Genomic DNA, 18469 nt, shown 5'->3' on the forward strand with positions numbered 1-18469 from the left:
CCCCCCCCCCCCCCACCCTTGCCCACTGGCAATTGTTGGTGGCATTGCTGGGATGCCCCACAATCCAAGGTGGACAGGGAGATCCTGGGGTGATGTCCCAAGCCAGGAATGGGCATTGCACCCTAGTGGGACCCCTCAGAGCTGTTCCCTAGGGAAAGAGATGCAGAGGGGAGAGCAAACTTACCATGGTGAGAGTCAGCGGGTGGAATGAGTGGTACTGCGGGCAGGATGACCTTGCAACTTTCTTGGGGAGTTCTTCATCTTATCTGGACAGTACGGAACTAAACAGTGACTGCTTCTTTCACTGGTTTACTTTCAGGACAGACACCTGCAGCCAGTGGGTGTCTCTGGCTCTAATGATGCTCCATAACAACAGGGGGTGCAGAGAGCAGCCAGGCAGTGCAATGACCCAAACTAAGACAACAATGGAGATGCTGACAGCTCTCACTGAGTCCTGCCTGTGCTGTTGAGGCCAGGGAGTGGAGCAGCAGGCAGGATCCACCATGGCATCAAACAGTCCAGATAGACTGCCACATGGGAACTGTGCCAGCCCTTCCCAGGCAAACACCAATACCCTGCTGGAGACCACAGCATAGAACCTCTCCCTCACACAGGATTATGGCAGCTGTCGAGAGAGCAAGGACCTCCACCCACTCTGAGATCCTAGCTTCTGGTGACAGCAGTAATGTTGCTGGGTAGGTAAAAGAGTGGTTTCAAGCCTGCCAGGGAACAGGACTTCACAATGCCCGTGATCACAGGTCTACCTGTGGGTAGTCAGTGAAAGGGTGCTGCTGTGGTGCACCGGGAAGATCTTTGCCTGGGCTGGTGCACAGGGACACATGCATTGTTTTTTTTCTACATGCATCGTCTTGAGGATTGTGAAGTTTTCTGCTGTGTTCTGTTGAATTCTTCTTACTAAATAGACACTACATTTAAATGAGACCAGCGATTTCCCTTACTTGTATAGGCAGGAACCAAGAAGAAAAAAAAACAAAACCAAACCAAAAACCTTTCTAGGTTGTTTCTTCAGTTATTTTCTTCCCTTCCCAACTCCCCCCCACAAACAAATACATCTGCTCTGCTCATGGGACCCTAAAGACATCCCCACTCAGGCCAATTCCTGCAACACTATGGAGGGAAAGAAACCTCTTGTTATTTATGATCTTGGGGCATCCATCAGGTTCCACTCCAAACAGTACACAGCCTACTCCATTGCCACCGCTCCCATCCCATCTCCACCAATGACCCCTGCCCTCCCAACCTTCCACCGTGTACGCTGGAAGTGACCATGGGAGAGTTCAAATTAGGTTTGCAGAGTTTAATAGGATGCATGTAAACAGGAAAAAGGAATGAGCGGGAGGGCCACATGCCCAGCTTCCACCACAATATCGGACATCCTCTCCTCGCTCCGTTATGTCAGAGATATAGGAGTTCTGAACACCTGGCATCGTGCGCCTTTACCCAACCAGCCAGCACTGACATTCGTGAAATGCCTGCAGTGGCCTAACACTGCCTGCATCAATATGGAGTCCTGTGGGTTCATGAAATTCCAGCCACATTGCTCAGGGAAAAACATGATGATGTGGGTGCTGTCAATAGCCTCAATGCAGTTCAGGAACCCCGGGCTGGCCAAACAGTCCATGATATCCCATAGGTCAGCCATGTGTATAATCCGTGGTGCCATCAGCCACTGGATTGCCAGGCACACCTCCTGCACCAATTCACCTGCTATGGGTGTGCCAAATCCAAACCGACTGGCCATCAAACAGATTGGCAGAGGTAGCAAGCTTCCACACTGCAATCACAACCCACTTTTTTGGGGTTATGGGCCAGCTCAGCGCAGATCTCCACGAAGGTAGGCTGGGACATGAGGAGGTTCAGCTGCCACTTCTCACTGACCCAGGTGATCAGAATGAACCGCTCCTACCAGTAGCTGGTCATCTCCCTGGTCCAAAACTGCCTCTCCATTCTTTTGTGAGGCTCCCACACTACACTGTACTGTCCCCAACCATGACAGTCTCCCACATAAAACATCCATCCTCGTTCATTTTGCAGATGGCCAAAGCCAAGTCACCCTGCTTGAGCTGCTGCTGACCCCTTCAACTCATAACCCTGAGCACAAGCTCTTGACACCGAGTGATCAAGGTCTGCAGGGCAAGGATCATGTAAAGGCTCATTTGGTGGTAGCAGTGTGGGGTACTAGGGGGGCAGTGGTAGCATAAGAACAGGTAGGTAGTCCTGTCTGGTCACTCCCAGCCACTTCCACCCAACTGACCGTGCAACGGGTACTTTCCGTTGCATTGGGGAATGCCCAGGAGCCTGTGGACCCTAGACAACAATAAGGCATGCTGGGATGTGTGTTCTCACTGGCCACCTACTGGCAGAGAAGCAACAATGCAATGGAGCAACTCTTGGAAAGGGGAGTCTCAGTCGCACCACTCTGACAAAGCTTCTTTGAACCAGGGAAACAAAGGTACAACCAGCCTGCAACCAATGCAACATCTGTTAGATGCCTATGAAACCAACAAGACTGAACAAGAAGGGAGAGGGTTAAAACAAGGATGCTTCTTCATCGCTGCTACTTCCTGTGGAACTTGCATCATCTGTATCGCTGTTCTCCACATCACAATCTTCACTGCCATCCAGATCATTTGAAATGCAGCACTTCTTAAAACTTTTAATTATTAAGTCCTCCGAGATAAGACTCCACGCATCCTTGATCCACTCACACAGCTGCAGTATTCCTGGCCGCTTGATTTTCCTGGCTGATGCCAAGGTGTGGTTACTGCTTGCTATCCATTCTGCACATAGACGTTTCAAGTTTGCTTTGAAAGGATGATTTATGCAGACATCTAGCGGCTGAAGCATGGATGTCAGGCCTCCCGGTATTGCGATCTGGTCTGTGTTTCCGCCTTTCAGCTGTTTCGTCACTTCCCCTGTACAGCGTCCCTGAAAACTACCCAATACGAGCATGCTTTTTAATTTCAGAAGAGCACCGGGTCGGCATTCCCACACGCACCTAACCCAGTCCACCAGTAACGTGCTGTCCATCCACCCATTTTCTTGCGCCCTCACAATTATCCCTTCTGGCAACTTTTCTTTAGGGAGAGTTTTCCTTTTAAAAAAAATCACATAGGCAGGCAGCTTCGTTCCATCTGCAAGTACTGCCAACATAACAGTACAATGCAGCTTTTCGAACCTGCTTGGTTTTAAGTGAACAGTTTTTGTGCCACTGTCATTTACCGTGGTATCAGACAGCATTTCAAAATAGACTTCTGTTTGATCCGCACTCCCCATTTGTGACACTAAGTACGAATGCTGCTTCCGCAGGCTGATCACATATCGTTGAAAAGCTGTCAACTTTTCCTCATATGCCTCAGGTAGACGCTGTGAAATTGTTGGGTGCCTTCCTATTGAAAGTCCATTTCTTTTAAAAAATCTCTGTATCCAACCCCTGCTTGCTTTGAATTGAAGACCTAAGCCAAGTTCCCTTGCAATTTCATGTGCTTTTCTCTGGTACATTTCTAATGACATCACATACCCATACTGCTGTCTCTCTCGCACATAAGCTACAAGAAGTTCTTCAAGTTCTGGGTATTTTGCTCCTGGGCCACGAAATGCTCGTCTGTTGCCATTGCTTAAAAGCAGTTTCTCTTTCTTCTTCCTCCAGTCTCTTATACATGCTTCGTTGATGTCGTACTTCCTTCCAGCAGCACGGTTTCCAATTTCCTCGGCTTCCCTCAGCACTTGAAGTTTTTCACTGGCAGTGAAAGAACGTAACCGCCTTGTTCCACCCATGATGGCACGAGATGGCATACGTGATGACGTCAGGTCACCTATCGATACGCCGAAACATACTTTTAACCAAATTCCCTCATTTAAGACACGTGCCCCAATTTTCGATCATTAACTTTCAAGAAAAAGGTGCATATGGTACGTGAATAAAGACGGTGTTTATTTTTTAATACACAGGTCCAAGTTAGGTTTTATACCATGGGATCAACAGCAAAATCTAGGAAACATCCTAAACCATGGAATTTGTAGTTTCCAGTCTCCAGCTTTGGACTGTGTCAAGCCATAAAATCAAAGTGATTGCCATTAGCTTATGGTCCAACTTGTTGTTGAGTTTCCTGACGTTTAAAAAGAAAGTAGGTATGAGGCCAAACTCTATTCCCTCCCCATTACTCATATCAAGTAGCATCTTTCATTGCCAGTAGCCCCTGGGTTTTCAAGCCCTTAGAGGAATTTGATTTGATGAACAGACATTTGATCTGAATGCCACAAAAAGGTGGCAAGAAAGGAACCATACCTGGCCCCTAGCTCGGAAGTGACACAATTGTGAGCTCTATAGTCAATGGGCAATAAAGAGCTGCCCCATGATTCTCCCTGTGCCCAGAGGAGCCCAAAAAACTGACAGCCTGCCCTCTCCCTTGCTGGGGAAGGTAACAGACTCTAAGATCAGCTGACATGCTGAAAAACAGAAGTAGCCAAGGAGATCCCCCAGGGAGACAAGGACAACGAGAACTTCTCCCCTTCTCCTACCTCTAGGTATTCCTCCAACCCCTTTCAGAGACCAAGAACCATACGAGGGGCAGAGGGACAGCGGTCCTAGGCCTCCCCAGGACCATGCAAGGGGTGGGGCTGAATGGTGCCATTGCTTGAACTGTAACCCTGCTGCCCGCTACTGTTCAAGAAGTGGCATAATGCCACACAGCTCTTTGAGCAGTACCAGAGTGCCCTGGTATTGTTCAAAGGGCAGGGGGAAAGCAGGGCTCTAGCTGCTGTCCGTGCCTTCAGGAACTGAGCTATACCTGAGGCCCGTGGCCAGAACACTGCATCTTGCGCATGCTCTAGCTGTGGGAATGCAGCTTCCTAATGCATCTGTCAAATGCCCATGGTGTAGCAACCCAGGCAGCGCTGCTGGGGGGAGCCTGCCCCCCAGCCAAAACACCTAGCAGGGAACAAGTACACTAACCAGCAGAACTGGAACTCTGCTGGCTGCTCAACTGGAACACATACTCCCTGCCTGGTCCCATCAATCAGCTGGCTGTCAGGACCCAACAGGAGCAGCCCCAGGTCCTGGACACAGCTACTCCCTTCCAACTTGTGCCAATTGGCTGATAAGATGCCAAAGGCACCCCATACCCAGTCCCTTAATCCTGGACCAGGCAGGAGGCAGCAATACTAGGTGCACTGACAATGCACTGCTGGGCAGACTATCAAGAACCCAGGCAACTCGCTCACACCCCCTCCCCCCATCCTTTCCCTGTATGCTTATTTTTTTGCATTGGGAAAAGGGTGCATTTCCCAACACAAATGTAACGCCTTTCATGGGCTGCTGAGTTGAAGGCAGCGTATAATGCTTGGCCACTTACCTGTAGTGTTTATTTTACTAGCCAATCCAGGAGGCAAATAGGAAGTGACAAGCTCTGGCCTAAAAATTAAACAAAATGTAAGACAGAATGCAATCCAGTATACGACAGGCAAGAACAGAACTGAAATATCTGCAAATTTGTTGGGATTCAGGAAAGCGCACAGTGGACAAAGTCTGTTTCCTAAAGATTTCTGCATCATAAAGCACAGGAGAGTCTCTCTATAATGTAATACAATGGTGGGCTCCCAGAGGGCCTGGGGCCTGTTGCCAAATTCCCAGCTACAGAGCCCCAGTGGGCACGCATGCCGACTGCATGAAACCCATGCGGCCACCACTAACCGTGGAGGCTCCCTGGCATCAGGATCCAGCCTGGGAGTTCAGGTTATTTTGACACCCATTATGTTATGTTTGACAGTGTTAAAAAAAAGTAAAGCTACATATTAAGGTAACTTACTTTTTGTATTTACTCATGGAAACAAACATCTTTAGAACACAAGACTATTGCTTTCCCCAAGGTATACGCTGCCTACTCACTTACATACCCAATTTAATGACATTTAAAAAAGGAACACCCGTCATTTTGGGAGAAAAAGTGCATGTGCAAAATTGTTCACTGTGCTTTATGAAAGCAAAGCTTTAGGTAGCACTTTGAGCCTAAATCCCCAGGATGATTTTTAAGTAATCTTAGAAATCAGCAGCAAAAACAACGCAAACTTACTTTTTAACAACAAATTTGATCTTGCCACTGCCACGGACAATTCTCTCAAGGCGTGGAATTCCAAACCACGTGGGACTTCGGAAAGGGATTCCTTCTGGCAAGCCTTCAACGTACAAGTACTCGGGGTTTGACTCAAATACAGGATAGGGAACTTTCACTGCCTCCGAAAGCCCTAGGGCTTGGGCTGAAAATAAAAATGCAATGATGATTTACAGGCTCAGAGGAGAGTCATTTCATTCCAGTTGTTAAGTTTAGCTAGTTTATTGCTGCAGCAGCATCTCTAATCAAAAATATAAAGCAAGCATGAAAGGAAAAGATGGAAAACAGCTTTTCCACCACCATTCCACGTCTTGGAATAACTGCCTGCAGCAAAGCTATGAGTCCAGGTCTGCGAAGTCTTATACTCTGCTCCCTTTATCAAAAAGTATGAAAGCACTGCACATATTTGCATATATATCATGCAGCCCCATTTTGCGGTTGAAGACGACTGAGGCATGAAGTGCCGTTGTAACTTGCTCAATTCTCAAAATACGCTCATTGCAAAATAAAGTTCAGAATTCATAACTCCCACACTGGTGGCTCTGATAATTTTAATGTTTGGTTTAATTTACTGTGCAACAGTATACCACTCCTTTTACAGGAGGCAGTTTTAAAACAGCATTATAAAGGATCCAGGTTTTCTGTTGTAGCATGAACTGAACTAATGTAGCTGATGTTAACATACAGTGTAATAATAGTGAAATATAACCATGTTATTCTTGTCCTGTAAGCAACTTGAAAACTCCATTTTTTATCCTTCTGCTTGACATAGGTGAATGAACTTTGCATAGCCTTTATGTATGAGTGTGTGTAAAAGGGTGAAAGGTGAGAGAATGGCAGAGACAGGAGGAGAAGATTTAGCTGTTTATGTAAGCAACAAGGTGCCAAATGTAAGTTACCAGTCAGTAAACTGATTAATAAATGGCTGAAAAATCCCTTTTAGGCCTAGGGCACAAAGAAGATAATGAGGAAAAGGAATGCACCTATCCTGTCAGATGGGCAGCAAGAACACTCCAAGGCTGAGATAAGCTGAAGGCAAAAGAAAGTCAACCGCAAAAACAGAAGCTGGGTATGGAAAAACCCCAAGGCACTGAAACAAAGGATGATGATCCCTATGAAAGAACACTTTGAAAATGCCAAATTGGGTGAGTCTCCTTCTCTACTGCTGTTTCATTGGAGCACAGATGCATCTGTTCACCCCACTCCAGCTGTTCTCTTCAAATCTTCTATCTTCAAGTCATCATCATCTACTCAATAAGACCAGGTTGGCCACCCTGGGCTGATATTGAGCAACTATTGCTTGTAACTATATCTGGTGTATGTGCAGATGAAATGGTTGTTTTGTGTGTGTGTACAATGATTTGTGTGTTTGTGTGAATGGTGAATTTCCCTTGCAGGCTGGCAGAGTTCCAGCCTGCAAGGGGCTGGTGGGAATGGGAGGAGGGTGGTCAGATGGGATGCCATTTGCATGTGCGTGCTCACACACACACAATGCAGCCAGGCAGCCTAGACAGCATCTCCCGCGGGTAAGTCAGGGGACAGAGAACTGAGGCCCCCATAGTGAGCAAGGGAATTGAGCAGGGCTGAGACGGGGTGGAGGCGCTGTCCGCTAGGGCAATATGTGGGACTTGGGGCCAGAATGCGCGGCTGCAGGGCTCAGGAGGCAAGTGGCAGAGAGCCATGGGTGGCTTGCGGGGGGGGGGGGCGGCAATAGGGGACGGCTGTCTCCCCACCACTGCACACATTCCCAGGGAAGGGTATGGGGGCCATGCCCCCCCAGATTTGTGCACAGGGCAGGCACAGACTGCCCTCTGTGGGCTTGGGGCTCCCCACCCTGAGGCCTCTGCAGCCTAGCGGGCAGCAGGTGGCATAGCTGGGTGGGAAAGGTCACTGTCACCACCAAAAGCCCCACACCACCATAGCGAGGCAGCCCCTGCCCTCCCAGCAGGAGTGGGGGTGGCGACACAGATTTGTGCCCCTCACTGCTGCCAGGCGGGCAGGGGGCACCTCCCTACAGTGGTGTGTGGCTCACACTGGGAGGCACCGAGCCTCCCTGCCTCACCAGATTTTGCCCACTCAGCTACAAAGGAAGCCTGCAGTGGGCTCCACTCCAGCTACAGACTCCCCAAGCCTCCACCCCAGCCGTGCCACCCCTGGGGGAAGGGGAGCCAGGCTCTGCACTCCATTGCAGGAGCCGCCATCTCCCACAGGCAGCAGCTGGGTCTTGGGCAGCACTGCTGCGGGTAGCAGGGGGCTGCATGCTTAGGTCCCTGACCCCATGGCACTATATATATTTTAATACATATTTTAAATCATGGAAAAAAAATGTGAATTTGGGTTTTCAGTCAGAGAGCTGGCATTTTTAAATCAGACAATTTGCAATTTTTAAACAGAGAAAACCAGAATCCTGATTATAAGACAGCTTAGCCAAGGTTGAACTTACCAAATTTCATATTAAATATTTCTTCCACTTGCTTCCTTAGTTTTGTAATTCTGACATTCCAATCTTCTTTGACTGAAATTCAAAAATAAATGCACGTTACTGATTTGTACCAGATTACTAGGAGAAAGCAGTGCTCCTAAGTATTTCTTTCATAGCTAGAATCTGTAAACCGTGTACGCAGATTTTTTTCCTACTCTCCAAAGCAAACAATCATATTTTTGTGCATAAGGGCTTGCACGTGTATTCCTTTGTAATGGCAATTGAAATGACATGCATAATCCCCTGCGTATACTGACTGCAACATATATTTTAAACGTGATTAAAAGTTTCAATCACTTTGTCCCAAGTGGGCAAATTTATCCTTCAGTGCCTTCCGATGCAGGAAGGAATTATTTTAGTAGCTTTGATACAGGTGAAAATGTTAATGGATTTCAGTACACAAAAATAAAAAAAGAAATCTTTAGAACAGAACACAAATATTTATGGAGCGTTTTGTTCTATATTTTGATTAACATAAAAAATCCTTTTCAATCCTACTTTTACTATAAATGAAAGTCACTGCCTAGAGAACCAGCCAGCTGCCCGCGTGCTAACTTAGACCCAAGGAGAAGGCAGCAGCAGGAAACAAGAATAAGAATTTCATATATACCCTTTCATTTTATTCCACAGACTGTATAATTCTATCACTTGATCATCACAACTGTTAAAGGAAGTTAACAGTCACTGAAGCAGCAAAGGTGCAAGTTTAACACAGGATTGAGGTAGGCCCGACATCACAAGTTAACAAATTATCTGACCAGTTCTACTTCCAATTCCTTCAATTACAAAAACAAGGAATGTTAATACTTGCCATCATTAATGGCACACATTAATTTTCCCCACATGCCCCAGTCTGTTACCACACATCTTTACAAGGCATTTGCACTGCTAGGGCTCTAACAGGGGGAACAGAAATATAAAAAAAAAAACACACTCTTTAGTCTCTTTCCAGCTCAAAAGGCACACGTAGCACAAAAAAAAAAAATCAAGTTGTTTGCAGACTCAAAGAGATATTTTACAGCCAAACAGACCCCATTGCTTTGATTTGCATTAGCTCAAAGCATACCTGGAGATTTAAAATATACACACATTCCCCCAACACACACACAAATACTGGCCTGGGCAGTACCTCCTCCTACTCGTCCTTAAATTACTTCACAGAACTAGAATCTCTTGCATTAAAAAACGAACAAACTGATATGAGTGTTCTGAAATGTAGTCTTCTTTAACAATAACTGTGACACTGATAGGGCAGATGTTTCCCAGGTATGCCTCAGGACTAAAGGCCAGGAAATAATTCTAGATCCAGTAGTTTTCATTGCATTGCAAGCCTAACATAACTTTTTTTCTGATCTCATTAAGTCTTACCTTATATGCCCTGGATACTAGCACAGGTAATGTTTTGTAAGTACTGACAGCACCAGACCTTTTCCTAGCAGCTGACGACAGATGTAGTAACCAGGGAGAAATCAGCATGTCATTCTGAACATTAATTGGTTGCTTTCTTAAACAGTGATTGCTGCTTACCAGTTCTCCCAGTATGATGCTAATCAGAGAGGGAATATTTTACTGATACCATTCAGACTTACTGTTACAGGTCTGTCAGCCTGCCAGTTATGTTGTACAGTAGAACAAATTGGAGCTGGCACCACTGACCTTATGATCCCAGCACATTTAATAGTCTTTAATAAATTAAATGGTGCAATGCTGCTGTCTGGAAGATCCTGCATCCCTTGCGGGTTTGCTGAGGCTAAGAGAATTCTATTCCTAAAGGTTCTCATTCCCAGCCCATCAGCAGGGCAGCTGAGCAGTAAAAAAAGTGCCACAAGCAACACGACTAACATGATTCAGTTCTCTCTCGCTCTCTTTTTCTGCATGGGTGAAAACACTTTTGGCTCCCCAAATCACACGGCACTTATCCAAAGTGTGTGCCAATGGAATGGAATATAAGAGGCCACAATTCTTAGTCCTGTGTTATAACCACTCAAGGGCTCACTTTCTTCAGTGAAACAGCCAGGTCTGAATTACATGCTGTATGTAGCAAGAAAATGATTAATGAACGTTTACGAACATCTGTATTGCCATTTCCAGGTAGTCTCCTTGCTTCAGGTATTTAAAAAAAAGAAATCCTGAAAGATTTATCTGGATTTTTTCCTTCACTCAAAGAGGTCAACAGAATTCCATAAACAATTAAGGTGCTGATCCAAAGTCCAACCAAGACGGAAGCTCATTGATTTCAGTGGGCTTTTGAACAGGCTCTAATAGTTCTTCTTGGCCACTGAAGTTTTCCTACGTCTTAAAACAGATCCGTTTCGTTTCGAATGCCCTCACAGATTAGCTAGCCACCATCCGTGATATTTTATAACAGTGAGAGCCAGCCTTTTCGGCACATACGCCACAAATTAAGCCCCGTGTCCCCCCTGAGTGCCACACCGATCTCCCTTCCCCTGCCTGATCTGTTGTTCTGGTTTCTGCTCCCTGCCCTATATGTGGCTTGCTACCTGCTCTCTTCCCAATCTGTCACATGCCACACACGTAGGTTGTGCCACTTACGGCAACTTTCCACAGGCTGATCATCCCTGCTTTAGAAGATCTTCAATTATGTCCACGTTAGTCTTTTAGAAACCTCACAGAAAGTACACCAGCTCCCCCATCACCATCGCACCAGGACATACTCCTCAAAATTTGCTTCCTGTTTCCAGCAGCTCCCCCTAACCCCCAAGCTGTCCCCATGCACCCTGTTAAGCAAAGCAAAGAAGGTTAAATTTCCTTTCAATTAAAATATATTTATCAAAGAGAGTGGAAAACATCTTGTAGGTAATTTCTAATCAAACAAGACATTAAAAACTCCTTCAAGTTAAGTGCAGGTACATTAGTTAAAAGAATTTCTCCCATATTTATACAGGTTGAGCCATTTTTTCATGCACAGACTTCATGAAAAATCATTCTGGTGGTGGTATTCCATGATACAGGTGTTTGGATATGATATAGGGAAAGCTAAGGAGAAAACTTGCATGCAATATGCATCTTACCTGGCGTATTTGATCTTGGCTGAGTAACCTCTGTTGGACTGAGAGTTAGTAGTTCTGGCCTGTAATTAAATGCAGATAACCCAACTGTTCATGCAGTTTCTAAATGATAAGCTCTTTCTGTCTTATGAATCTACATTTTGATTTTAATATTACTTATTTCACATTGCCATCAACCCAGGCAAGGTACTATATGCATATAGAAGATTTCTGCCTGAATCTGACACCAGTATTCTTTGTAGTTCACAAATACTTGGCTTTACAAAGCTGAATGGTTGCTTTGTGATCTCCTCGGTCTCTTGCTTTTTTCATTTTATGCCTTAAAATGGTCACCCACCTTTTGATTATAAATTTTATTCGGTTGCCCACTTGAATGATTTTCTCCAGCCGAGGAATTCCATACCAGGACGGGCTCCTAAATGGAATGTTCTCAGGAAGACCTTCTACGTAGAGATCGTTGGGGTGCGCTTCAAACTTCTGATACGGTACAGCCTTAGGCTCAGTACTGCCCAGTGCCTCAGCTGTCGGAACAAAAATTCAACAAGATGAATCCAATGACTGATCACTTCAGATCATATTTCTATAAAAATGCTGCCACATTTCTGGGCCATTATGTTAATTAATGCTTGAAGATGTCACAGCACAAAACATTCAAATTCACTGAACTCCAAAGTTGTAAGACACTCAAAACGGGATGGTTCAACAAGGGAGACTCTCTCATTCTTCCCGAGAAAATCAGGGCAATCAGCTAGTTATTTCAGGTACCCGCATGCGAACGCACAGAGCCTGAGAAACAAGCAGGAAGAACTGGAAGTCACTGCAATCACAGAACTAACATGACTGGAATAACAAAGATGTGGTGGGATAGCTCGCATGACTGGAGCACTGTCATGGATGGGTAAACTGTTTAGGAAGGACAGGCAGGGGAGGAGGAGGAAAAGATGCTCTGTAGGAGTTGCACTGTATGAAGCTGGAGATAGGTCTATTGAAAAAAAGTCTCTGGGTTAGGGTCAGAGGGGAAAGCAACAAGAGTGATGTCATGGTGGGTGTCTGCTGTAAACCACCAGACCAGGAGGAAGTGGTGGGTGAGGCTTTCTTCAAACAGCTAGCAGAAACTTCCCAATCACAGGCCCTGGTTCTCCGAACAATCCAATGCAGGGACTGGCTGGCTAAGCAGCAGCACTGCAGAAAAGGACCTGGGGGTTACAGTGGAAAAAGAAGCTGAAAAGGAGCCAAGAGTGTGCCCTTGTCCCCAAGGCTGCTAACGGCACACCAGGCTGCGTTGGTAGGAGTGCTGCCGGCAGATCAAGGGAAGCAATTATTCTCCTCTACTGGACACTGATGAGGCCACATCTGGAGTACCGTGTCCAGTTTTGGGCCCCACACTACAGAAAGGATGTAATCAGAAAGAGTTCAGCAAAGATCAACCAAAATGGTTAGGGGGCTGAGGCACATTACTTCTGAGAAGAGGCCTAGGGAACTGGACTTATTCAGTTTAGAGAAGACTGAGAGGAGATTTAATAGCAGCTTTCAACTACCTGAAGGGCGGTTGGAAAGAGAATGGCGCTAAACTGTTCTCAGTGGTAGCAGATAACCAAACAAAGAGCACTGGTCTCAAGTCGCAGTAAGGGAAGTTTAGGTTAGATATCAGGAAACGATCTCTCACTAGAAGGGCAGTAAGATACTAGAACAGGTTACCCAGAGAGGTTGTGGCATCTCCATGCTTGGAGATTTTTAAGACTGGGCTAGATAAAGCCTGGGCTGGGATGATCTAGTTGGAGCTGGTCCCACTTTGGTCAGGAGGTTGGACTAGATGACCTTTAGACATCCCTTTCAACCCTAATTTTCTAAGATTATACACTTCTACTTTCTCGTATTATTTTCATCAGGTAGCCACCACGCAGTACCAGATTAATATCAATGGACCTGCATGGGGGGAGTCAGAGCAAGATGTGGCCCAGAGTTTGAAACTGTTTTAATCCAGTACCACACTAAGTTTTGTTTTGGGGTTTTTTATTCATTCTTTATTATTACAGAGCTTCATGTTCCTTAAGCTGGAGGAAACAGTCATCTGCAAGTATTCCAATATTCATCTTAGGAGGGCCACAGTGAATGAAGTGGCACATAAAAGTAACTTGAGTACTGTGAATTTGCCCCAAACAAACAAACAGAGCACTAAAAAAAAAAAAAAAAAAAAAATAACTCTCTCTCTCAACTTTCAGAATTTCAAGCATCTGCAAAATTTTCCTTCATCAGAAGTCTCATACATTTGTATCCCCAAAGGGCCTTCTTACCCAAGACGGGTATCTACCCAAGACGAAATCTACCTACAAAAAATAAAATCCATGCAAAAAAGCTAAAATTCTAGAAGTGCACTTACCAAATTTCTTACAGAAAAGCTGATCTACCATCTTTCTTAACTTGGTGATTCGGGCATACCATTCTTCTTTCACTATAATAAACAGTAACACAGAACAAAAGATAGCATTCCTTAATTGTGTCCATTAATTACAAATCTGTAAACTCAAGTGACAACAAGAACTGTATTGTTATTAGTCTTCCCAACCCCAAGGGTTTCATGAGACTCATAATATTCATACTAATTGAATTATAAACACAACAACAACAGAGGACAATTTTAAGCATCACGCAAATAAAAATGGAAGTATGTTTAGCATACTGCCAACTATTAAGTCCCTATTAACAACTCAGATTTGGTCTTGCAAGGAGGAGGGCTGTTAACAATTTTAGGGCAGTTGGTAACTTAGCGCTGCAGGAGAGATGGTATACCTGCGTACAAATAGTCAAGGATGAAACAGTATCCTTAACTCTTACCTGCTTTACTTCTTTTAGACCCTTAGTGTTTGGTTTTAATATAACTTCTTAACATTTGATTTTCTTTACATAGTAGCCTATGGCCACATGGAACATATGTAAGGTGCACCATTATAGTGTCTTAGTCCTAGGCTCCCTGCACTCTGGAATTCTCCAATATTTATTATTAAAAGTTCTTTATTCATTCTCTTAGTTCACAGTTGACAAAAAGCATCTGGGAGATAGGAGGACATATCTAGATGCTACCACAACTTCAAGCTGCAAATTAACTTTTTTCCACAGCAAGCCCTACTCTTCCAACTTTTGAGAAAAAAATCAATTGGAAAAAAATGAATGCAGATTATAATGAAGATACATGTTTGTATTCTTGATTGAGTGACAATTTCTAGCAACAGATTTAAGAATGGAAGCCAAAGAATGTGACAGCATTTTTTTTAGAATATTTACTGGCAAAGAAAGAATGAAATCGTAAAAAAAAATTTAAAGCTTTTGCACAGCCATTACATAACCAGCATCCGCATTATTATATTTTCCTACCTAACCCAATCTCGCATTTTTAGTGTACACAACATTAATTCAAATTTACTAGGCCCCAAACAATTCTCTATCCACTAAAATGGCATAAGTGTAGAAACTAACATCTTTTATTTCTACTTTCTAAACTTAACCAGGCGCTTGCCTTTCTAGATCAAATACCGTGAATAACTAATAACAGTTCCAAAAATATTTCCAGGAAGAGGACTTGGAGAACTCTCTACAGTATGTGATAAGCAAATAATACCATGTACCAGAGCATGAAAGACGCTCAAGGTGCAAACCACTCAGACCTCCAAAAGAGGGCTCAAAAATGTATGTCTTACCTCCTGCAACTGGTTTGTCCAATGGTACATCTTCCCGTGTTGAATTCAAAAGCTCATGTCTGAAAGATTTTTTAAAAAGTAAATAGAACTATTTCTTACAGATGTAGGTTTAAAAAACACATTCAGGATCTCCCACTTCTTTCTAATTAATACCAACACTGGTTTACTCCTAAAGCTTCTGGCTATATCCACGACAAACTTTTTGTTAAAATATGCTGATTTTGTCAAAGGAGATAGGACAATTTCTAAAGTCCAGAATATACTCCTCAGTCACTTCCATGGAAATAGAGGAAGAGCTCCAAAATAAATATCCGACTTTTTGATCTGAAAATGGATATTTTACCACAATGATTGGTTGCAGATAATTTCAAATACCTTTTGTTCCACACTAGAACAAAGGCAAACACTAAATACAAAGAAGAACTGCTGTTCTCTACCTCACTCTAGTTATCAAACATAATAGAAGATGTAAAAAAAGTAAAAGGATTGCTGTACAGTATTAAAATCTTAGGACTAAAGACCATTTTGGAGAAAAACAGGGCCCCTGGCACATTTTAAATTTAATGCCGCAACGAGATCCATTCCCCAATGCCAATAATTACACCTCCTGCCATGCCACCTGTGCCAGGAAGGAAGCACGATTCCTGGGATTGGGGAAAGCCATCCCTACTTAACTTGCTACACTGCAGATTTCACTAAAAAAAAAAAAAAGCACAATCTGGGATAGTCTGCATAATTAACAAAAAAATGTAATAAAGCGGGAGCCAGCAATCCTCACCATCAGGCAGGGGAAGCCAATCCTCCTAATGAGGATTTGGGTCCATCAAATTAAATTAACTTCTACACAAGACCCTACTTGACAATAACGTATTTGTGACATCACACCTATGCTTAGATAGTGCTTACAAGGCTCAATAACTAGGCTGAGCACACTAGAAATTATTACTTTGTAGCTCTGGCAAGGAGTAATCTACTGCTAGAAACCAATAAATCAAATTCTCAAGGACAGATCACACTATATACAAAATAGTGGTAACAAATGCAAAGCTCCTTACTTCTTAATCACAAACCGTATCCGCTCCTTTGCCAGTAGTATCCTCTCAAGACGAGGGATCCCATAGGTGGAGGGCCGTCGGAAAGGAATTCCTTCTGGCAATCCTTCTACATACAAGTCTTCAACATGCGATTGAAAGAGCGGATATGGGATAGACACTGGACCTTTTGCTTTTATAGCTTGAGCTTTAAAAGTAAAGGAAAAATAAAACCATTAGCGTACCTACCTAACCTATTTGCTTGGCACCAGCTGAAACAACGCAAAAGCAAGCATACAGGCATTAAATACCTTTTTATCCTTCTAAATGTATCACTATTTTGCAATTTATTCTTTTAACATATGCTTTAATAAGAACCTCTCCAATTCACAGTAAACTATGTAAAAAGGTGGTGGGGGGGGGTCTCCTCTTTCCCCAGACTCTCAGTGAAGGGTTTATGACAGACAGCACCTGTTCACATTACTTTGGATTTGCGTACTAATACATCGTGCAGTGTCAAGAATTGTTCTATGTAGCAGCTATGAACTTTGGTAGTGTGCTTATGTGTGTGCCAGAGTCAAAGTTTTTAAAGTGAATTAATAAAGATCCACTGCAGGAAAGAAATTAATTAGCTGATAAGGCAATCAAAATGTTTCCTTTATGGCCAATGCCAAAAAAAGGGACTGTAGTAATGAAATCTGAAAAAAAAAAAAAGTGAAAAGCAAACAGTGCATTCACATAGAAAATCTGCTCAATACGCTTTTACAAATAGGACATTAATCACATCCACATACCCAACTGGTAAACACTGGAGAACAGTGTAATGGTCTGCAAATGCCAAGTGGGCTAGTTGCTTTGTATTCATGATGGTATGCTGACTAAACCCCAACCAACCAGAACTCTGTTACTGACTGATCTGTAAATAGTTTGGTGAGTTTTATTGCGTGTGGTCTTGCTATGAAAATTGGATGCAAGTTAATTGAGGAAGCTTTGAAAATACACAACTCGGTTCATTTAGATCTGGGTAGTTCACACCCCATTTAAAATTGACACTGAGTTGCTGAATTAAGATCAGGCCACTTATTTGTGGCGCTTTGAATGCAAAACGGCACCACTTTGATTAGCTGGAGCTTACTGGCTATCCTATGCAACTAAACAGAGAAGTGACACCCTTTGCAGTAAAAACACACACAGCAGACAGACAGCTGGTGCACCTCACTTCAGCTATTTGCTATGCTGTGAAGACCACTGGATACTCTGCAAATCCTCATTTTCACAGGGGGATTAAGGAACCTAACCCTGCGGAGAACACGGGTTCTACTGTTCTTCATGCATTAGTCCTACATTCTGATGCAAGTTATAAAAATGTTACAAAAAAAACTGCACTCTAATTAAAAACACAGTTCTTACAGGCCCTAGCTGGAGTGAGGCAAATTCGGTAAGATTCAAGGAAACAGAACACATCGCATATTCACAACTAAATTCCATAAAGTGAGTCTCATGCCCTTCCCTGAAACTCTTCATGTGCATTAATCCGTCACAAGGGAAGATTTATTAGACTTAGAGCTCTGCCAAGTTATCCAATGCTGAGGCCACAGTGCTCAGGATGTAGGACTAGATAAGTGCTGAGAAGCATCGCAAACCCAAGACAAGGAAGGATGCAAGTTTGAGACCAGATGGCCACAGGGAAGCAGAGAAGGAGGGACGGGGATATCACCAAATTCTGAATCACTACACAGCACCAAGAAAACCAACTTTTGAATGCCCACTGGAATGCTGTCTAAATAAATAACAACAGATATATGTTTTTACAAGTGAAAATCTTCATTTTTCTTAAATCAGTTAAATGTTTTAGCAGATTCTCTTATCTCCAGACAGAGCAAAGATACTATCAGCAGTGGAGTCTGAAGCGACGCTTCCCAAGTTTGAAAGCTTACAATGCTTGGTACTTAAATACTAGTAGATTTTCATTTTTTTTAAATTAAATTAAAGTCCACATTCATCAACCAAGGAATTGTTTTAACACTGCCTTTCATGATTACATTTATTTTACAGCAAAGCACAAAAAGATAGGTCTATCATTTACTACAGAGAGTTTAGC

General features: G+C 43.7%; 1 protein-coding gene and 1 long non-coding RNA gene across 10 annotated transcripts in view; one reads left to right on the top strand and one right to left on the bottom strand.

Annotated features, from left to right (window-relative positions):
• Positions 1–10225, top strand: part of LOC109293462 — an 18528-nt gene extending 8303 nt beyond the window's left edge. Inside the window, exon 3 of the long non-coding RNA XR_002096320.1 lies at positions 10211–10225. This is a non-coding gene — a long non-coding RNA (uncharacterized LOC109293462). The remainder of the gene's footprint in view (positions 1–10210) is intronic.
• Positions 1–18469, bottom strand: part of GTF2I (general transcription factor IIi) — a 120690-nt gene that overhangs the window by 30246 nt on the left and 71975 nt on the right. For all 9 annotated transcript variants that reach the window (XM_019511394.1, XM_019511392.1, XM_019511395.1 and 6 more), the window contains 8 exons: positions 16393–16576; positions 15338–15396; positions 14023–14094; positions 11980–12163; positions 11646–11704; positions 8575–8646; positions 6093–6276; positions 5376–5434 (listed from right to left, as the gene is read on the bottom strand). In XM_019511394.1, coding sequence (XP_019366939.1) covers positions 5376–5434; positions 6093–6276; positions 8575–8646; positions 11646–11704; positions 11980–12163; positions 14023–14094; positions 15338–15396; positions 16393–16576 — 873 coding nt within the window. The remainder of the gene's footprint in view (positions 1–5375; positions 5435–6092; positions 6277–8574; positions 8647–11645; positions 11705–11979; positions 12164–14022; positions 14095–15337; positions 15397–16392; positions 16577–18469) is intronic.

This window comes from Gavialis gangeticus, unplaced genomic scaffold (assembly GCF_001723915.1).
Source record: "Gavialis gangeticus isolate Ggan-Ray unplaced genomic scaffold, GavGan_comp1, whole genome shotgun sequence".
NCBI classification, from domain to species: Eukaryota; Metazoa; Chordata; order Crocodylia; family Gavialidae; genus Gavialis; species Gavialis gangeticus.